This window comes from Gadus macrocephalus, chromosome 23, assembly GCF_031168955.1.
Source record: "Gadus macrocephalus chromosome 23, ASM3116895v1".
NCBI lineage: Eukaryota > Metazoa > Chordata > Actinopteri > Gadiformes > Gadidae > Gadus > Gadus macrocephalus.
This window is the reverse complement of record NC_082404.1, coordinates 8,137,256-8,159,427: the sequence shown is the minus strand read 5'-3', so window position 1 is coordinate 8,159,427 and position 22,172 is coordinate 8,137,256. Positions and strand designations below refer to the sequence as shown.

The following is a 22,172-nucleotide window of genomic DNA, read 5'->3' as shown; positions in this document are numbered from 1 at the left end:
TGAAGGAGCGCATGCGTTTGGAGCGCGAGGAGGCAACTCGCCTGTTGGAGGAGGAGACGGAGGTGAGACCGCCCCCAACGCACCGGTTCCCCCCCACCAGATGAGACCTCGCTGTTGGGCTCGCGGTCCAATCGGCCTGATCCCTCTAGGGTGTCTGACGTCTTTGAGGATCTCCCGTGTATGACGATAGTGTGAGATGTTTAGCAAACGCCGGCCGTCAGCGGTGGCTGCTCCCATCGGTGCCCCGCCCTCTCCCCTCATCTGGCTCTTTCTGATTGGTTTGTTCAGAACGTCGGGGCGGGACCTTTGAAGCTGGACTACAAGACGCTCGCCGCTCTGCCGACAACCAGTCTCCAGAAGGTCAACAGGGTGAGTTTAACGATGTTTTAAAGAATTCTCTCCTCTGTTCACAAACCCTGTTGAAGTAATGAGACGGTGAAGCCTGTTATTAGGACTTCTAGTTGACCTGTGAGGCCTTTCGGTTGACGAGATGTCAGGAACTCTGGGGTTTGTATGTAGGGGGTACAGGTTGCCTGAGTTTATGTTGGGGACCGCGTTGGTGGTCCAAAATAGATCTCCACGGACCTCCACCTCTCCGTGGCATCCACTTGGTTCAGCCCCTGGGAAACCTTGTGTGACCTGGGGCCAAGGCCTTGAGGGGGCTGAGAATGTCTTAACGTCCCTCTCCGTCGTGGTCATCACCCCTTTAAGCCCTGCGATACCTTCTGGATCACGCCAGGTCAAGCTCACACGGATACTGGACGGACTAACGGATGGATGGGATGGCTATACTCTTAACAACAACAGACCCTATTTGCCGCAGCGACCAATCAAAGGACGGTTTGAAGAGTGAGGTCCATGGGGGGGAAACTGCACTAATGAGGCCGAAAAAAGAAAACAGTTTGTCAGGTCACGATCAACTCTCACTTGTTTGGCAGTTGCCAAGGCGTTCTGGCACTCCAAATGTCCACACATGATTTTGTGGAAGTAGCCCAGTTTGGATCCCAAAGTGATGGAGAAGTACCATCGATGGGTTTTATTTGCGTCGTATGATAATATCCTTTGTCGGGGACGGTTCCCTTACTACCACGCTAAAGCATGGAGCAGCATGGGCCAGTCTGGCCCCACTGACCTCTGGCAGATGAAGGGAGCTGGGGCAGAGGAGGAGGAGGGGGGGCAGGCCAACAGCTGGCTACTGTCGGCCCTGCTTGCCCCCTCTCATGGTCTATTTTAACCCCAGGGCTCTGGCTTGGAATTGGACCGTTTTATGACGGGAGGGGTGGGCTCGTGAGACAGAGGGTGAGAGTGACCGCCTTCCCTGGAGAAGGAGAGGAAAACGGGTTTCAAAGTTGGGGGCTGGAGATTAAGAGTTTGTTCTGGACACAGTGCGGACGTTATCCTGCGTCTTACAGTGAGTATCGGGCCCCTTCCCCTATTCCCTCTCCGTTTCTCTTTCTTTTTCTTGCCTTCTGTCTTTCTATTCCTTTTTCCTGTATTTTTTTTTTCCTTCTTCAAAATACGTAATTGTTGATCTTCCTACGTGACACCTTTAGACAAATGTGTGACTATTTTAGACAAATACATATCTCTGTGTAATGAACCTCACACTACAGTTTTGGAATTGCTGCATATTCAGTTTGAAATTGCTTGGCACATTTGGTCCAAAACCTTTTAGTTCCCACAGTGTTCTCTACATATAGACGTGTGGTTGGCTTGGCTTTTACCAGGAGGGCTTAACGTTGACGTGATGTTCAGCTGTTCCGGCTCTTAAATATTGAAGCAGAACTCAGGTTCTTCCACCTGTCTCCCCCTGACCGCACCACAGAGATCCTTTATCCTCCGCTGAGAGAAGGCTTCAGCTGTTTTGACATATCAAACTTTCTTACTCAAAGGAAAAGCAGGTGCTTGTAGACTTTTGAACCTTCTAGTTTGAACTTGGCCAGATTTCCATTGAGTTTTTAGTTGGTTACAAATCACAGAACAACGGTTGTTGTTTGTTAGTTCATATTGGTATGCATGGTCTTGTTATCTTACGCACCATGACTGGATTCGATCTCGGTCCCTATGTTAACCGTGAGTACCGTCATCTCATGCGTACAGGAACCCCCCCCCCCAGTTCCCGTAAGTACACCACAGATGTGGACCGTCATCGCTTTGGCGTTCCCCCCCCTCACCCCCCCCCCAGGGTAAGACCCTACACCCTCCCACAGCTGTCTCCAGCGGGGCCTGTGAGCCGGTGCCAGAAGCGCATGGGTTCGCATTCCAGCCCACTGACCCCCATAGTGCCGCCGCTTATAGCCCCCGCCCGCATGCCGACAACCGAGTTCCTGTGTCACAATGCTCAAGTTCTCCGTCCCGCTATTTAGATGGTCACCAGATCTGTCACGGCCATGTCTGCAAATTCTTCACGCTGAAACACACTACACACTCACCTTCACGCCCTCTTGTTACACAGGCCGTCACACTCGGCTCTTTTCTAATTCAACAGTGTACCGCGTCCGGCACGTGTTGGCATACAATCGCGTTCCAAAGCATCAGCTCCATTTCAGTGAAAAATGTGCGGAGAAGTTAGAACGATTTACATACGTTTACCAAACCTGACCATTGGAGAACGCAAACCCTGGACCAATGATGTCACTGGTCCAACGTTTTCATGGCAACAGAGTTGATGTTGCAGAGTATTCTAGGGTGTACTAACTAGACTGTAGTGGACTAATCTAGAATGTGTTATACTCTAGTTAAGTGGATTACACTACATAGTGTTCTAGACTGTAGTGGACTAATCTAGAATGGGTTAGACTCCAGTGTAGTGGACTATACTACATAGTGTTCTAGACTTTAGTGGACTAATCTAGAATGTGTTAGACTCTAGTGTAGTGGACGAGACTACATAGGGTTCTAGACTGTCACTGAAGTAGTGGACCGTTCTGGGCTATGGCGGACTAATCTAGAATGTTTTGGACTCTAGTATAGTGGATTAAACTAAATAGGGTTCTAGACTACTATAGTGTACTGTACTCTACTGGAATGGACTGTACAGTACATTGTGGGGACTATCAGCTGGTCTGGGGCCCAGGGAGGTGTCCAGGAGTCTGGCCGTCTCTGGGAGACTCATAGCCATGATAACAGGGGTTATTTCAGGATGGAGACGGGAACTCCAGTCCTCGTCAGGCTCCATTTAAAGGAGGCTGAGTCCCTTATCCTGATGGCCTGGCTGGCTGGTTAAAACAGTCATGTGCATGGTTAGCTCGCTGTTCTATTTTCATCACTGACAAAACTGGATGGTATCATAAAATGTGTGTTTAATAAAAGGAAATATCTAAGAATGGATGGTGTGGCCATTTTTAATTTATATTTGTCTGCTTTGGATCAACAACTCGGTTGACTCTGAATGTTTCTGGTGTGTGAAAACATGAGACGGGTGTGTATCTAGTGATTGTAAATGTGGATTTGATGGCCAGCCGGGCAGCATGAACCATTGGAAGAGATGGGGATGAGACTGAAGATTGGCTTTGATTGAGTTGAATGCCCTACAGGGCTGGGAACTGAACATGGAAAAGGCCATGTTTTCAGCTGTTTTGCATCGTTTATTCGCTACAACTCAGATCTAAAAGGACCTTAAGTTCACTGTAGAACTTCCTCTGCACAAAACCCACCCTACCCTGTTTGAACTCTTGGTTTCTCCTCCTACTTAAGTGTCTTGTTTTCCATGCTTTCTCTTTCCTCCTTCCCCTTCGCCTCTCTCTGTCCCTTCTGTTCCCTCGCTCAGTTTTCCCCTCCGCTCAGTCGTTCTGATCCCATGGAGGCCACCGTGCAGGCCCAGTGCCTTCCCTCACTAGAGCCCCTGGGCTTTGGCCTGGGTCACCCCTCCGAAACCCTCTACCCCACGGACCCCCAAGACACCCCCCTCTACCCCAGCGACCCCCACGCCGCCTCCCTCTGCCCCACGGACCCCCAGGCCCTCCCCGGTATGACCCAGGAGAACAGCCTGCTCCACGCCTCCCCCCCGTCCCCCGACGCCGCCTCCTTCAGCCAGAGCGACGCCACCATCTCCCTGGCCTCCACAGGCACCTCCCTGAACGGCGAGGAGGACGAGGACGAGTGCCTGGTGGAGACGCAGTCCATCTGCTTCAGCGAGAACCCCTTCCTGGTGGCCAATCGCCGGGGGAAGGGCCGCCCCCCTGCCGAGCGCATCCTATCAGGTCCCCCCGTCGGGTACGGCAGGGGGGGCAAGCTGCAGCCCTGGATGTACACCAAGGCAAGAGGGCCGGCCCCGCTGTCGGCTGCATGGAGCGCCGCTGGGGACTCACTCTAACACGCTCCGTCTCACTTCCTCTATGGCACGTTAAGACAGGATGTGGGCCTCCACGTCACAGCGGCCTGGTTTGTCTGTGTGTGTGTGTTACTGATTGTGAAACTTATCTAAAACCATTCTCACCTTCTTGGGAATGGGGGAAACCGTTTGCTGTTTTGTGGTTGTGGTTTGGCTTTGTGGTTGTTCACACAGCACGCTTTGAGGACTAGTGTTTTTGCTCATAAAATACCACACACTACAACGTGGATGTTTTTCAGGAACCACTTTAGAACCCAACGATATGAGAAGGGCTCATATTAAATACCCTGAACTTACAGCATGTGCGGTTGGGACGTGTGCTGTTACCAAGACAGGCTGAGCTGTTGAGCACGGAGTGTCGATCGCTTCTTCCCGATGACTATAGGTCGGGAATGATTAGAATGTCATTCCCAGCAGCTGTCTTGGGAATTAAGGAGCGTTGGAAGGTCTTTGGTCTAGAGGGAAGCCGACCGGCACTCCGTGGGAGACAGTGGGACACTCGTTCATCAGCCGACTGCTAGCTGCGCTGGGGCGGGATGGTTTAGACTCGGACAGGCTCAGTTGATCCAGCCAAAAAGGTTATGGGTTCGATTCCCAATGTTCCCAGCTTACCTGAAACAATCCGAGTCCAAGATGATCCCTCATCCCGTCCTTCACCTGTGTTGGATAAAGAGTCTCCTAAAGGAATATATATCTGGTGTATTGTCCCATAAGAATTACTTCTCCCCACAAAAGCTGTGGGTAGGCGTAATGTTGACCGCTCCACCAGACTAACCTGTGTTGCTCTACTGTTAATACACTGCTCTGAGATGTTAACACCGCTATGAGATGTTAATTCACTGGTTTGAGATGATAATTCATTGGTTTGAGATGAAAATTTAAAAAGTCCTTCCCAGTATTTTGACCTAATCGTACTGCTCAGATATACAACTGATGGGTAGACTCAACTGGCCTTTAAGCTGAGCCAGAAAGTGGCAGGACTTATAGCCTTCCAGGCCTGGAGTCTGCCTCTACTACGAGCCATGCAGGGGGCTTACATTGTTGTGCTTGTGTTTCTACCTAGACATCTAGCTCCGATCTGCCACGCACTGCCAGCCCGGTGAGGGACGGCTCCTACTCCCCCAGCATCCAGCCGGTGAGTCCATCTCCCCAAACTCCCTCCACTTTCCCCCCTTTACCCATCCGGGACTCACAGAGTACGTCTCATCTCATATTCCAACCAACCACTCGTCTGCACCCTACACCCCATCTTCACCCCTGCCTCCGCACCACAGTTCAAACCTCCCCCCAGGCGCGGGGAGCAGGTGATGGTTTGAACTCCTCCGCCGCTGTACCTTGCCCTAGACAGGATGTAGCAGTAGCAGTACTTCCTGGTTGTGTTGAATAGTGTGTTCTCCCTGTAGCCCAGCCACCCCCCGTCCACCAGCCTGCTGGCAGGCAGGGAGACGCGCTTCGTAAGTGAGCCCCCCAAGGTTCTGGTGTTCTGCGCTCATTGATTGATGCTCGGTGCCGTGTCTGTAACCGGGGGGCAACTATGGAGACTTTTCTGGGGGTTGTGCCCGTGATGCATGGGAGCTGGTGGAGGGTTGAGGTGTAGGGTTGTAAGGGTTGGATATTATGTTTAGGTGTTCGACAGATGGTATGGATTACAGATGGGTATCTTTAGACATTAGATCATAGAGGAAGTTTAGACTTTAGATCATAGATTAGGTTTAGACATTCGGCATATTTTAAATGTAGGCATCTGATCATAGATGAAGTTCAGGCATTAGGTCATAAATTAAGTTTAGGCCTCTGATCATAGGTGAAGTTCAGGCATTAGGTCATAAATTTAGTTTAGGCCTCTGATCATAGGTGAAGTTCAGGCATTAGGTCATAAATTAAGTTTAGGCCTCTGATCATAGGTGAAGTTCATGTATTAGGTCATAGATTAAGTTTAGGTATCAAGTTAGAAATGCCTACAATTTGGCATTAGGTTAGCCATGGTGGGGTTAGAGTTAGTGGTTAGTGGTCAGAGAATTTAAATCGGGGGGAGAACAATGCATTGTGGGAATAATCCCTACCAAAGTCCCCATAGTTGCTTCCATGTAGTGTTGAAGTCCAACCAAACCGACAGAGCCATCCCTTCCGCTGAGGGTCACTGATTAAGGCAATCTGAAAAGAGCTTTTTTGTTGCTGTCTTTGACCAGAGATGGCACTGTTGGTGGGGTTGCTCTCGGTGTTGGGTTCCTCTTCAGAGACATGCAGGGGTCTAACAGCTGCTGCACTGCTGCCATGCGCTGACAGTGGATGCGGTCGCTGCTTCATGAGTGTGTTAGTCTGGGGCTTCGTCTGCTGCTAATCCAGACTGGATTAATATAGATTAAACTGGATGTGGATTATAGACCTGATGCTCCAGTCTGTGTCTATTGACTGGCTGTGTTTGAAATGAACTTAAATTGAGCTGAATTGTTTGTCTTTGCTAAAATATGCATTAAACAACATGCTTGCATTTGTTTTGAGATTTTGGAGTGTGAAATGAAAAAGTGTTATATTGGCAGTCTTGGAGTTAAGGTGCGTGCGTGAGTGTGTGTGTGCGTGAGTGTGTGAGTGTGCGTGCGTGCGTTGCACATGCTGGCTGCCACCCGAGCCGTGGGCGTGCCGGGTCCTATGATCTCGGTGTGTGACTTGCTGTGTGTTGTGTTCCAGGCCAACGTTCACTACGGCTCCCCGGGCCCCACCGCCCGGGACAGCAGCCCCTCATCTGTGAGTGTGAAGCGTCATAGCGCCTACACCATCACCCCCACCCCATCACCAGCACCAGCAGTTAACATGGGGCTCATATAACCTTTCCCCATCATCAACCTCTCTCTCTCTCTCTCACTGTCTCTCTCTCTCTGTCTCTCTGTCTGGTGAATCAATTAATCCATTAGCAATCACAACCCGACTAATAATTGCCAAATAAACATAAGAAATAACAAAGCACCCCCTCTCTCTCTCCCTCCAGACCCGCCCGGGGGCGATCCAGCCGGCGGGCCGGGTTTGGTCCACCCCGTCCCCGGCCACGCCCGACGCCAGCAGCCCCAACCCCTTCCAGCATGGCCCCTCCCCCATCAACTCTCAGACCTCTGTAAGACCCCTCACCTCCACCTCCACCATGTAGATCTCCGGTGTCTGTCCTCGCTCCACCCACCCTTCCGACACCACCACCACCACCTCCACCATCGCCACGACAACCCGCCTCCCCCTACCCGCGCGCTGTGGGCACCGCACTACACCCACACGGCCGTAACCGTAGCAACGCAGGGCTACGACGCAGGGCGTGAACCGAGAAGAGATTGCAGTGGTTTGGTTTACATTACACAGGCTCGTACCAAAGAGTCTGTTTAACCAGGTTATGTTCAGGTAACTAGGTTATGAATGGGTATCTAGGTTGTACACCGCTGACTTGGTTGTGTACAGATAACGAGTAACTACGTTATGAACAGTAACCTGGTTGTGTAGGTTAACAAGGTTATGATCAGGTTACCGGCTCATTATCAGGTAACCAGGTTATGTACTGGTAACCAGTGTGCCTTTTATCCTGTGTTGGTTGACATGGCAACCACTAGGCACAGGAATCACAGGGCCCTTCCTGTGTCCCTCCGGAATGGTACATATTCCTACCAATCCCAGAATTCCTTACGGGAATGTGCTGTTCGTTGGACAGTTGGACCTAGCAGGCTTTGTAAATAGAAGGGTTTTGTTCAGTGTGTTTGATACTTAAGGTAAGGTTATCGTGTAGCCAAATCTCTAGTGGAGACCCAGACCAGTTGAGACCAGGCTAGCTTACGTTCCGAGCCCTACCATATGTCTGTCCGTCCGTCCGACCCAAGAGAACCAGCCACACACCTGTATCACCCGTCTTCCTCCTCCTCGTCTTCTTCTACCGGCTGGTTGTTCTCATAGTTTTCCTCTCCTGGTTGTGTCTCTTGGTCTGTCTGTCTCTCTTTGTGTCTTTTCTGTCTGTTTCTACTTTTCATCTCGTCTCTCTCTCTCTCTCTCTCTCTCTCTCTCTTTCTCTTTCTCTTTCTCTTTCTCTTTCTCTTTCTCTTTCTCTCTCTCTCTCTCTCTCTCTCTCGCTCTCTTCCCCCCCCCCTCTGTCTGTCTGTCTCAGTGGTTTCTGCCTGTGTCTCTATCTCATCTGTCTCTCTCCCCATCTCTCTGTCTCTACTGTCTCTCTCTCCGTCTGTCCGTCCTCCCTGCCGTCTGTCTGTCCCCCTCGCCCCCACCATATTGAACGGCCCCTCCCCTCCTCCATCGCCCTCCCTCCCCCCCCCCCCCCCCCCCCTCCCGCTGCAGCCTCGCGGCCCCTCCCCCGTCTCCCACGGCGACTTCCCCATGAATATCAAGCAGGCGTACAAGGCGTTTGCCGCCGTGCCTCACGCGCCGGCCACGCTGGAGCCACCACAGGTAGGCCGCCCCCCCCGGAGACCCTCCCACCGCAGGGGGTCTCCCCCCCCCCCCCCCCCCCCCACGAGCATGTTGTGCTGATTGGTCCGTCCCCTCGTCATGTGACGTCTCGTGGCGTGTGGAATGCCTCTGTCCTCGTCGGTGTGGTGTTGCACATCCGTGACGTGTGGTCCTCGTTTGGAGTCGAGGTGTTGTCCTGAGCCACACTGTGATTGGATCCCCCCCCCTCCCCCCTCCCGTTTCTTTAACGCCGCACCGCTTTGTATTACATTTTTCTTGATCGGATTCGTCACCCCTTCCCCTTTTTCTTTTTCCCTTACTTTCTCTCGTTTATTTCGTTCCTCTCTTCTCCGTCTCCTGAGTGTTCCCTGACTGCATCTTGTCGTGTCAGTCTCCAGAAGGGCTCTAGTTTCCACTGAGAACTCACTCCCTGTTCCCTGCTCTCTCTCCCCCCCCCCCCCCCCCCCCCCACCACCAGGACCTGTACGGCGGGAGGAACCACGTCCAGCAGGCGTCTTCTCCTGAGGTGAGGGCCTCTTCCGGCTTAGACTGGAGCACACCACAGCTCAATGCAGAGCGGCTCCCATGGGAAAATATTCAGTAAAATGCAACCTTATGTTGAAGCAGAATCTATACTCGCACTGAATTCATAATGAAGTAATGGCGCCATCTATGGACAATCGATTTTAAGGAACACTGGAAATGCACTCTTATAGAGGCATCACTTTGCTGGACAGATGGAGGTTCTAAATGTATGAAGTCTGCATGTAAAATAGGATTTCCCCAACTTGCCAGTTTTCAGTTTATCCCCGTGGCAACAACCCTAAATGTATGCCTATCACCATGGACACAAAACAAATGTCAGCCCATAGCCACGGCGACCGCGTAATGTCCGCCAATCGCCACGGCACGCGCACCCTGACGTCGCTGCCCGTCGCCGTGGTAATGACCTATGTGGCCCTTTCCAGTCGGCGCGGTTCAGCGAGGTATTTGAGGACGCCGTAGACGGGGGGGAGGGGGGCGGGGGGGCGAGGTCCCCGTGCCCCCCGGACCACCGGGACTACCAGAGCATGGCGGCCGTGCCCCGCTTCTCCAGGCCCTCCATGGTGCCCCAGGTACAGCCCTCACAACCCCACCAACAGTGTTGCCAGATTGGGCCAGATTTCCCGCCCAATCTGGCAACCCTGGCTGCAGCGCACTGCAGCCAGGGTTGCCAGATTGGGCGGGAAATCTGGCCCGATCTGGCAACTACGCCCCCCCGAACCGTGGCCTCCGCCGGGGGTGGTGTAGGAGGTGGTGTAGCAGGGGGCTTCTGCGGTGGAATCAAAACGGAACGCTCGCCAGTCACCTGACTGAGAACGGGCTTGGGGCGCTGGGTGCTGATTGGACGGTGACAATGTTTTTCTCCCCTGAACACGCTGGAGTTTGGGGGCGTGGCTTGTGCTGATTGGCCGCCCTGTGCTGCTCCTCAGACCAGGGTCTGATCCAGGCTGATCTGGGTCTTCCTGACATCTGCTGATGCTCTCTCGCTGCGTCGCTGCCTCAACTCCTGTTATTCACTAACGCTTAACACGGTGTCCAATAATTAATATTATCACCTATGGGGAAAATCGACTTCCTGCAAAAGGACCTTATTCAAATTCACTTTATTCAATATCGACTTCATTTGAAATTACTATCCAAATGACCTCTTCAATGTTTATTTCTCTTTTCACAACAAAATTGCAGCAGCTCTCTCTGCTCCGTGTTTCCCCCCTTACTCTCTGACCTCTGACCCCTGTTCTAACCTCCCGGACCCCTTGTGACCCTTGTGGATGCTTGCCCCCTGCCCCCCCAGACGCCCTCCCCGGGGGGTCCGGACACCCCGGAGCAGCGCTCCTTCCGGGACCGCCAGAAGTACTTTGAGATCGACGTGAAGCAGACGACGCCGGACAAACCCAAGCCCCGCGTGTCGCTGGTCGGAGCCGACGACCTGAAGAAGATGAGGGAGGAGGAAGGTCTGCTTGCTTTTATTTCCTTCTCACCGTAGTGGTGTAATGGGCAGGAGAGGTGTGGTCGTTGGAAGGGGTTTGACTTCCAGCTCTAGGGTCCTGGGTTTAGACCCCCAATGTCTGCGCTCTACGTGAAGGCATCCTTCAGCAAGCCACCACCTGCTCCTTAATGACCTGTATTAAGGGTCTTACCCCTACCTGCTCCTTAATGACCTGTATTAAGGGTCTTACCCCCACCTGCTCCTTAATGACCTGTATTAAGGGTCTTACCCCCACCTGCTCCTTAATGACCTGTATTAAGGGTCTTACCCCCACCTGCTCCTTAATGACCTGTATTAAGGGTCTTACCCCCACCTGCTCCTTAATGACCTGTCTTAAGGGTCTTACCCCTATCTGCTCCTTAATGACCTCCCTTAAGGGTCTTAACCCTATCTGCTCCTTAATGACCTGTATTAAGGGTCTTACCCCCACCTGCTCCTTAATGACCTGTATTAAGGATCTTACCCCCACCTGCTCCTTAATGACCTGTCTTAAGGGTCTTACCCCTATCTGCTCCTTAATGACCTCCCTTAAGGGTCTTACCCCCACCTGCTCCTTAATGACCTCCCTTAAGGGTCTTACCCCTATCTGCTCCTTAATGACCTCCCTTAAGGGTCTTACCCCCACCTGCTCCTTAATGACCTCCCTTAAGGGTCTTACCCCTATCTGCTCCTTAATGACCTCCCTTAAGGGTCTTACCCCTATCTGCTCCTTAATGACCTCCCTTAAGGGTCTTACCCCTATCTGCTCCTTAATGACCTGTCTTAAGGGCATAACCTCTACCTTCTCCTTAATGTCTCTGAGCTCGTTGCTAAATAACTAAATGGTTGTAACATTTAAAGTCCCTTAGACCTTTTGTTAGTTTATTGAAATGAAACTGGAAACATAGGCCTAAGATGGCGGCCCCAATGAACACATCGCCGCTCTGGAATGAACCCAAGAGCCCTAGTGACCCCTGACCTCTCGCCCCCCCCCCCCCCCCCCCCAGAGCGGCGGTTTGAGCAGCGGGCGCGGGAGTACCTGATGGACGACGAGGACGACGATGACGACGATGACCTGGCCCACATGAAGGCCACGGGGAAGGTGCTCCTGGACGGGGTGGAGTACCGCGTGGAGCCCCTCGCCACCACCACCCGACTCCCCTCCACCCCGGGCTACGCCTCCACGCCCCCCGGCTACGCCTCCACGCCCCCCGGTTACGCCTCCACGCCCCCCGGCTACGCCTCGACCCCACCGGGCTACACCTCCACTTCCCCGGGCTACACCTCCACGCCCCCCGGCTACTACAGCGGCTCAGGGTAGGAGGCGGCTCTCTACCCTAGCGACCCTGCTCTCCTAACCTGCCCATTCTCTCTCCAGCCCCGCCTGCTCCCTTCTACTCCCTCCTATTCTCCTGATTTGTCCTCTCCTTCTATCCCACCTCTCTCCTCCTCTCCTTCCATCCCTCCTCTCTCCTCTCCTTCCATCCATCCCTCCTTCCATCCCTCCTCTCTCCTATCCTTCTATCCCTCCTCTCTCCTCCTCTCCTTCCATCACTCCTCTCTCCTCTCCTTCCATCCATCCCTCCTTCCATCACTCCTCTCTCCTATCCTTCCATCCCTCCTCTCTCCTCCTCTCCTTCCATCACTCCTCTCTCCTCTCCTTCCATCCATCCCTCCTTCCATCACTCCTCTCTCCTATCCTTCCATCCCTCCTCTCTCCTCCTCTCCTTCCATCACTCCTCTCTCCTCTCCTTCCATCCATCCCTCCTTCCATCCCTCCTCTCTCCTATCCTTCTATCCCTCCTCTCTCCTCCTCTCCTTCCATCACTCCTCTCTCCTCTCCTTCCATCCATCCCTCCTTCCATCACTCCTCTCTCCTCTCCTTCCATCCCTCCTCTCTCCTATCCATCTATCACTCCTCTCTCCTCTCCTTCCATCCCTCCTCTCTCCTATCCTTCTATCCCTCCTCTTTCCTCCTTTTACATCTATCAGCAGAACTCTTGACGTGACGACGGGTTCATATATAAGCACAATTATGCTATGTAACAAATGGATTGAACCCTACTGGATCCCGCATGCCAGTCTAGGTACGTTTATGCTGATATTAGTTGTTGTGTCTGCAGAGCGTCCTCAGTGGACGGGAAGGGAGAATCCCAGAGGAACTCCCTGGAAGACGGGTTCAGGTTGGACCAGCGGCCAACCTCCATGACCGGGTAACTAGCACCAATATGACCCACCCCCTAGTAGTCTCTAAGATTACCCCATCGACTATTACTCTCTAATCTAACCCCTTCCACTAGAAGCCACCAACTCACTAATATGACCCATTACGAATCTAATATAGTGGTAGTCAACGGTCTACAGTAGTCTATATTGATCCTGCCTGTGTGTGTGTGTGTGTGTGTGTGTGTGTGTGTGTGTGTGTGTGTGTGTGTGTGTGTGTGTGTGTGTGTGTGTGTGTGTGTGTGTGTGTGTGTGTGTGTGTGTGTGTGTGTGTGTGTGCGTGCGCCCGTGTGTGTGTGTGTGTGTGCGCCCGTGTGTGTGTGTGTGTAGGCTCGTCCCTGCCTACACCGCTGAGCCGGCCGTGGCGCCGGTCCGCACGGCGAAGGCCGAGCGGCGCCACCAGGAGCGTCTGAGGCTGCAGAGCCCGGAGCTGGCGGCGGCGGCCCCGGACCAGGACCTCTCCCCCGCCGAGAAACGGGCTCTGGAGGCCGAGAAGAGGGCCATGTGGCGGGCAGCGCGGTGAGACCCCGGCCCGTAGCGGAGCGCAGCTCTTCCTGGTTTAGCTTGCTTGGCTTAATCGTCGCCCTGCGCTGGTTCTCTAGTTGAACTCCGTTTAGGGTCCTTTAGCCTAGCCCAGTTGGGTTTGGTTTAACTCGGTTCAGCATCGAGTCCTTTAGCTGAGCTTTGGATTTGCTCAATTGAGTTCATATCAGTTTTGCTACAATCCCACGCTAAAAGAAGGACATTTGACCGTTTATTTGGGGGGTGCAGTCCAACAATATATGTACAAAACGTTTTCTATTCTGCTTGGTAGATTAATAACTGGTTGTCACCAGTATTCTAGTGCTTTTATTGTTTGCATCCGTGGGAACAGAAGGGGGGTTTTACTTTCTATGTTTAATGTGGTTGAAATTCAACTTTGTTTCATTGATTGAAGTCAGGGATATGTTGGACTGTGGTTTGTTGACCACATGTTGCGGTTGGGGTATGTTTGTTTTAGAATCGATCTGATCCAACCTCTACAGACGTTAACCATCGGTATCTATCTAGACATAATGGATAATAATTCCACACTCTGATTTCTTCTGGCCTTACTCTGGGGCTGGTTTATCCCTGTTGACTACCCTGCCTTGAACTAAGACTAAATATGTCCAATTAAATCTCTGTCCTTTGCTAGTCGCTACCCAATGTGCCACAACTCTCACTTCACTGGGGTCAATTCCAGGCGTTTGTTGACTCAGTGAGAGAGACGTCTGTGTTTTCCCTCTCGCTCTCGTCCTCTCTCGCCCACTGTGTCCCGTGGATGAGTTCCCGACTATCTGTGTCTGTGTTATATCTTTGTTTTTATCTTCCTTTATTTCTGTCGTTCTTGTCTCCTACCCTTGTTTCCTCCTCCTTCATCCTGCCGTGCCACCCTCCTTTCTTCTCCTTTCCTACATGCCTCCTTCTCCTTTCTTACCTCCTCCTCCTTTCATCCCCCCTCCTTCTCCTCCCCCCCTCCTCGTCTCCTCCTCCTCCTCCTCCTCCTCCTCCTCCTCCCCTCCCCCCCCTCCTCCCCTCCCCCCCCCTCCTCCTCCTCATCCCCCCCCTCCTCCTCCTCCCCCCTCCTCCTCCTCCTCTCCCTCCTCCTCCCCCCCCCCCCCCCCTCCTCATCCCCTCCTCCCCCCTCCTCCTCCTCCTCCCCCTCCCCCTCCTCCTCATCCCCTCCTCCTCCCCCCCTCCCCCCCCTCCTCCTCCTCCCCCTCCCCTCCTCCTCCTCCTCCTCCTGGTGATGGCGGTGGTGTGTCTGGGTGCAGGCCGTCTGGTCTGGAGGAGGATGTTAGGCAGTATGAGCAGGACCTGGCCAGGAGGCTGTACCAGGCCAGGGTGAGGGCGTCTCAGAGCCCCTCCGCCCCCCCCCTCCTCCGCTGACACCCAGCCCAGGTCTGCTCCCCGGGCCACCGCCGGGCCGCACGCACGGCATTGTGGGAGTGTGCCGGGGGGGGGGGGGGGGGGGAGGGGTGCTTTGGCATGAGATTGGTTTAAAGTTTTATTTTAAAATCAACCCAAATCCAACCGGAGCGACACGCGAGCAAACACATTGGAACACCTCACAGCGCCTGCTTCTGATTGGCTCGGTCGGGGCCGGCTGCGGTCGCTCCGTGCACGGCGTCGCCTCGTCCTGAAATGAGCTGGTCAGAAGCGGCTGCAGTGCCAGTGTTCAGCCAGAGACGGCGCTGTTCCCTTCGGTCTGATTTCCAGTGTTTGGTTCCTTTTCGACGAGGGGGAGCAGTAGAGGCACCCGCTCGCCCAAACACCGTCCCCGGACTAGCTCACTTGTGCACGGCTTGGCTTCTCCTTCACCGGCTTCCCGCCTTCCACCCCTCTGTCCCTTCTCTTCTCTCTCTGCTCTTCTCTCTCTTCTCTCATCAGTGCATCATTACTCGGACTGACCTTGAGCCCACAGGGTAACCACGTAGTAGTGAGGAGATGCTCCTCACCCTGGAATGCGCTGGGTTTCCTCGGGTCACGGTTTGAACGCAACATGACCGCCGAGGACATTACACTACAAAATGTCCATGTTCATGTTGACCGGCACCTTGGGTGACAGGCCTAATGTCGAGAGGCTTAATTGTTCCGATGAAGGGGCTCCTAATGTGGACCAGCCATCATCGCTTACCCTGTAGTGACATCACAAGTTGAATGTTTGATCGATAGATAGATTGATTGATGGATCATCCTCCCAGTCGACCGCACCGGGGTAGTCTTCGCCTGGGACGTCCCAATAGGAGGGGTCCAGCCAGACGCATGACGGATAGATCGGCTGACCAGTTGGTCCAGTCCGCTCGGTGGGCCGATCTATCCCAAGACCCATCCGGGGCGGACCCCCCCCCCCCCCCTCTGCCGTTGACCAGGCCCCATCTGACTGTGTTGCCCCCCCTGCAGGATGAAGTCTCTGGAGCAGGACGCCCTGAAGGCCCAGATGGTCATCGCCAAGTCCAAGGAGGGCAAGAAGCGCGGCACGCTGGACCAGCTGACGGAGTCGCCGTCCCCCGCCCCCACCCCCTCCCCCACCCCCATGGAAGGTAAACACAACGTCACCAAAGGGACACCGCCCACTGCGGTTTACCCGCGACGCCGTTCCAATAATATGCGTAGACGGGAAGCCGTGTAGTAGTGACATCACCACTGGTCACCGGTGGCACAGCGAATCAGAAACCACGTTGTGCCATGACCCGCGTTTCACCGTAGATGGCGCTGTCCCTGCAGTGCGATTTGTTTGTCTTTTTCTTGTGTATATTTATTTATTTAGTCTTTCTACAACATAGAGGTATCCTCGACTAAGGTTTTGAATAGTCTAATCATATCAGTCAGGTCAGACCCATCATCGACGGATCATAATCATATACTCTTTTAAAAAAAACGGACTCAACAATGCCTCATTTTAGGTGGCTTTTGTTCAAACACTTGAAAAGAATACTTACCGACAGCCTCTCCCAACATATGAACTACCAGTATGAGCATCATGTGTGCGTCTGTTCATGTCAGCATCTGCGTTCAATTAGACCAAAGGAATAGGCTACTATTGGACTACTGGGGTATTAACGCGTTTTTATTGTGTATTCCCCCGACAGAACTCATCCCTCGAGGAGTCACCTCCCCCGGCAGACTGGTAAGAGGCCCTCTTGTTATCCTTACTTACTGATGCTCCCTTCTGTTTGGTATCCACCGTTGGAGTAGCCTCCCCGACGGCACAGGAAGTAAACGGCGGCCCTGTAAGACACATGGAAGTTGACCCCCCCTCCCCCCACCCCAATGCCTTGCTCATGGGCACATGGCCAGTCCACGCTTTGATCACGCTCACCCCTTCTACCCCATTCCCTGGCTGGCTGCCTCACCCTTTTTCTTAGCTCTCCTCTCCTCTCCTCTCTCCTGACCACTACCCTCCCCCTCCTCTACTCTCTCTCTCTGCTCACACTCTCCTCCCCCCCCCCCCCCATCCTCACCTCCCTCCCCCCTCCATCCTCACCTCCCTCCATCATGCTGTCCACACTTTGTCCCTCCAGTCCGTGTCGTCTAAGAAGTTTGACTACCGACAGTTCGCAGCCATTCCTTCTTCCAAACCCGTTTACGACATCCAGGTACCGGCTGCATGAGCACCTCCCCCCGCCCGCTCCTCGCTTCCCCCCCCCGCCCCCCCCCCCCCCCCGTTACTGAGAAGGTGTGGCCGTGGAAACCCTGAGTCTGTTTGTTTTTTTATTGGGGGGGGGGGGGGGGGGTGGAGCTTGTTGATTGGCTGAGGCTCTCTGTGGGGGTGTGGCTAACACTGCTCTCTGGACTCAGGGATGTGTGTTTGTGTTGTTTACAAAACGTGTTATTGATTTCGTAAGAATAAACTCAAAAGTCTCCCACCAGTAACCACACATCACTGTTCCCTGGCTCGCTGTTCAACCAGTGAGGCCATCACCTAGCCCCATGCGGGAGCAACACTCCGTATGATCATGACCCCTTTACGGTCACTGGGTCGTCCCCTCTGAGGCCTGTTGGCAGAACGTAAACATGACGGCAGGCTCCATATCTGACCCTGCAGGTTAGTTCATCTAAAGTGGAACCCCAAAGATTAAACCCACAAAAGTTTAAACCAAAACAATTAAATGAAGTAAATAAATAAATCAACAAACGAACTAACCTGCCAGGTACAAAAGGAGAACTATTCATCAGACACCTGCAGCAAAGGAAGTCAGCTCATGTTTTCAGGAATCCTGAGAGCCTTTAACTGGATGACAGCGTGACCCAGAAACGGATATGATAATACGGAGCGTTTGTTCACAAACGGGGCGACAATCACTTCATCTTAACACTAACCAATCCTACTTCTCATGCACATGTCTAATCAAAACCCTACAAACAGGTGATTTGCAATCGCCCTTTCTGATGCCACATCAGCAACTGTAATGGCAGCACCCACTGTTACCACCGGGGGGCTCTGTCCCTACCGCTTTCACCTCAGCATTCAGTCACCCATTTTAACCAGGAGGAGCCCTGGGTTCAATGACCACTAACTGCCCCCCACCTTCATTATGGCTTTCACCCCCACCCCGGCATTCCACGCATGGCTCAGACACCAAGGCTTTCCTGTCCTTTTAACCAACACACTTGTAGCTTCTTGATCTCCACCCGGCCAGGGCCGTCTGTGTGCCGGCGACAGCATGCTGTGCTCCCCAGGGGTGAGGCCTGGTTGCGGGGCGTGGCTGTGTGTATGTTGGGCCTGTCAGCCCAGGCTAACGCTCGGCTGTACTGTACCGTGGTGCAGTGAGGCGTCTCTCGGCTTGGTCTACTGGAGCTGACCCCCCTGTTGGCTGTGATTGGTTGTGTTTGACGTCACCGTGGGCACTGTGGGTTGTTGTTCAAAAGTTGAAATGTGTTTAAGTAGTGAGCCACTGTTTACACGGACATGGGTCACTGGAAACTAAATAACACCACTTCTTTGAAGTTCTGTAGTAATAAGTAAACCTGAATAAGAGTTTTTGCTTAATGTCTAAATGTAATCCCAGGATGCTAAAGTACTAAAATGTTGTCGTTAAGTGCGTAACAACAGGTGTAACACGCTATCTGGGGCGCCCAGCTGAAGAGGTAAGTCTTCAGCTGGTTAAGGGCTCTCAGGTTGAGACTGTGACTCTACAGATCAAGTTAACTAGCTCTCTGGGTGCTGTCTAGTGTTGCCGGGAACTCTTGCAACACTCTCCTGTTTGCCTTTGTGTACAGTCTGTAAGTGGTTAACTAACATGGCAGCACTTTCTGGTAACCTTCCACAGGGTTAAGGGTCAAAGTAACACACACACACTAATTAAACGGCTCCCAGTTTCCCAACCAGGTGTGACGGTGATTGATCAGTCTTTGCTGAAGTCGACCCGTTAGTGACATCACAAGTGGGCGTCCAATTGGTCTCCTTTACCAATTGGCAGTCTCTTGGCACTTGAAATGTCTCTAATTGGGTAGATTTAGAACTCCTGGTGTGTGGGGAAAAAGGGGGGCCCTTTAAATACGAGGGGACTAAATGTTGGCACACACACACATAAACACACGCCCCTACCCGGTTGTGATTCTTTCCTCTCTCTCTCTCTATCTCCTAGTCACCTGACCTGGTGGATGAGCCCTGCTTCATAGACGACGGCACCAGCAGCCCGGGTGAGTTCCTGTGGGATGGGCTACAGTCAACAGTCGTCCTTAGATCCTTAGACTCATCTCTAGGGTCAGCGCCACAAACTGGTTGGAGGCTGCTCTTTGAGAAAACAGAAAAACTGCTAAAAACTGTGTGTGTGTGTGTGTGTGTGTGTGTGTGTGTGTGTGTGTGTGTGTGTGTGTGTGTGTGTGTGTCTGGAGAGGGGTGTGCCAGTAGCCATGCAGACTGGTGTAATAATGTGTTCTCGTCTCCAGGTGACTACCTGGGATAGACCCCCCCCATCTTGGTAGGACCCCCAAACGTGTGCCGTGTGTTAACGGGGCCGAGCTTGGTAGCCTAGGCATGGGGGTTTAGCGGGTCTGTGGGGTTCTCGCCTGGCTTGGTGTGGTGTGTCACCTTAGATGGGGTCCGTGGAGGACTACTGGGTTGGGGTCTCTGACCTGGCATCCGGTGGAGGTGCCTGGGTGTGGGAAAGAGAGAAAGAGAGGCTGAATTCATACACTACAGACCAGGGGTCACCAACCTTTCTGAACCTGAGACCCATGGGTACTGAGTCATACGAAGGGCACCCAGTTTGATACTCTTCTGAAATAACAAATTTGCTCAGTTTGCCTTTAGTTATACATTATTATTAATGTTAATGATACTCATCGATGTGAAGACACTGATCATGTTAAGGATTTCTCACAATAATTATCAACAATGACTTAAAGAATGTGGGAAAGAGTTGTTGAAGAATGAGTAGTGCTATGTTGAGAACAGGCCGGCGGGGGCCTCATCTGGTCCTTGCGGGCGCCGTGATGGTGACCCCTGCTACAGAACAATGGGCGTTACTGGATTTTGCTTTTCGTTCCAACGATAATGCGCTATACAATATCAAATTAACCAAAAAAAAAATCTACCATAAAACAGTAGACGTTGTGACATCACTCTAGACGTACCTGTGCGTGTTTTGTAGTCCAGCCCAAGTTTTCTACACTGGTTGATTTTTCAAATTGATCACCATTTCAGAGTCACGGTCTCGATGTGATGTACATTTATTAGAATCCTGATATTAAAGGAGTAAACACGACCACTTGAAACACAACGAGTTATGAGATTAGCCAGTAAAGTGACAATTAAACCAACGAAAACAAGTGCATGTGTAATACTACGTTTGACCAGTGGGGGTGCTGCTACTGCAGGTTTAACTTGCGGTGTGTACTAACTCTTTAAATGTATACTCTTGTCTGCTGTTTCTTCACTTGCTTCTCTGCGTCATTCTTTCCACTTCCTTGTTTCTCTTCCATGTCAGCTTCCTTTAGTTTTCAAGATGGGCTGAGGTCGTCGTTAACACTAGTGTGTGTGTGTGTGTGTGTGTGTGTGTGTGTGTGTGTGTGTGTGTGTGTGTGTGTGTGTGTGTGTGTCCCAGTAGCAGCTGTGAACCCAGAGGAGGCGGATGGGGGCCCGGAGGAGGTGTCGCTGTACAGCAACAAACGCAAGCTGAGACAGGGCCGCCACAGCCTGGAAGCCGCCGTCCCCACATAGCCCCGGAACACAGGAACACACACACGCACACACACACACACACAACGGCTGAGGACCACCAGATGTGTGGAAACCACGGCGACAACGACGATCCAAACTAGTCACTTCCTGCTGCGTCCACGAAGGCGGGGCAGGTCAGGAAATGAGTCACCACACAAGATGGGCGTCCCAGCACACTGGTCCTCGTCGCCATGCCAACAGAGCCGGCGGTGTGCGTTCATTGCGACGCCTGTGAAGCGGAGCGTTGCTATGGGACGCGTTGCTAGGGGACGAGTCGCCGGGACGATGTTTAGTTTCTGCTGATCTTTTTGTTTTGCTGTTTTTTAAAAAAAGAGAGAGAAAAGTAGACTGGAAGAAAATAATCGTAGCTGTAATACTAACTTTGGGAATGTTATTATTCGGAGTGACTAGATTGTAAATGTTATAGGGGTAGCGTGCGCGTCCTGCTGCCTTCACGTGCACGCGTCGCTTCCACACACACACACACACACACACACACACACACACACACACACACACACACACACACACACACACACACACACACAAAGATACACACACACACACAAAGATACACACACACACACACACACACAAAGATACACACACACACACAAAGATACACACACAAAGATACACTACAAGATTCTAACATCCAAAGTTTATTTTGGTCTGGAACATTTTAGTCTTTGAATCTAAGCCTTTTCCTACTGCTGTAAGCCCCTTCAGAGCACAAAGTCACGTCGATTATTTTCCCTTTTAACCTATTTTAACACTATCAAGCTATGAAGGAAGTAACAGCAAATATCACCCTTCTATTTTGTATACGCATTTTAAAAACACATTTTATGACGGCCTGCGAGGCAACTAACGAAGAAGGCCCCGGCCTACCCGAGGAGTGGAGCAGAGAGCGTCAAGAGTCCTGCGCTAGCCACCCTGACGAGACGCCAGCATTACTGTTCATCCACCGCCGTTTACATCCACAGGCTACAACCCTAGCAGACAATACAATGTAAAAGAAAGCTACCGCTAGCTCAGTCACAGCGCCATCGCCAGGGGTCTTATGGTACTTTCCTCCCGTCCTTTTAAGGGCGTCGCTGTAAACTATAAATCATTCTCTTCATATCAGGAGGCTCTTGAGGGTGGCAGGGTTATAATGTCTATTGTTTTGAATCCGTCTTTGGTTAATTTAAATCTGATACCACTGAGAAATCCTTTAATATCGTGTGAATATTGTATGGAAAGCTAACTCGGGGGGGGGGGGGGGGGGGGGGGGAATAAATAAACTGAGCCATGCGGGCCAGTGGTTACCGGGCTTGCAACTGGGAGCTCTCTGCTTGTATATTGGTTTTAATGGTTTTAAATGATGGGAGAGACCTCTTCTAGGCACAACTTTACTTTAACCCCCCTCTCTCTCCAGATATCAAGTCGTTGGGATGTTCTGGCAGCGAGCTGCTCAGGCGTTGTAATTTAATCTAGAATCT

The 22,172-nt window shown here is 52.3% G+C and overlaps 1 protein-coding gene across 1 annotated transcript in view; it reads left to right on the top strand.

Moving 5' to 3' along the window:
- scrib (scribble planar cell polarity protein) overlaps positions 1–21,960 on the top strand; it is a 74,159-nt gene extending 52,199 nt beyond the window's left edge. The window contains 20 exon segments of the mRNA XM_060045247.1: positions 6–62; positions 289–369; positions 3,770–4,258; positions 5,397–5,468; positions 7,022–7,078; positions 7,320–7,442; positions 8,654–8,764; positions 9,243–9,290; positions 9,733–9,879; positions 10,602–10,761; positions 11,783–12,092; positions 12,899–12,988; positions 13,329–13,517; positions 14,795–14,878; positions 14,880–14,921; positions 15,924–16,063; positions 16,613–16,650; positions 17,045–17,119; positions 19,112–19,166; positions 20,573–21,960. Of these exon segments, the coding sequence (XP_059901230.1) occupies positions 6–62; positions 289–369; positions 3,770–4,258; positions 5,397–5,468; positions 7,022–7,078; positions 7,320–7,442; positions 8,654–8,764; positions 9,243–9,290; positions 9,733–9,879; positions 10,602–10,761; positions 11,783–12,092; positions 12,899–12,988; positions 13,329–13,517; positions 14,795–14,878; positions 14,880–14,921; positions 15,924–16,063; positions 16,613–16,650; positions 17,045–17,119; positions 19,112–19,166; positions 20,573–20,688 (2,484 nt within the window). The 3' untranslated portion in view covers positions 20,689–21,960.
- Positions 21,961–22,172: the final 212 nt, after the last annotated feature.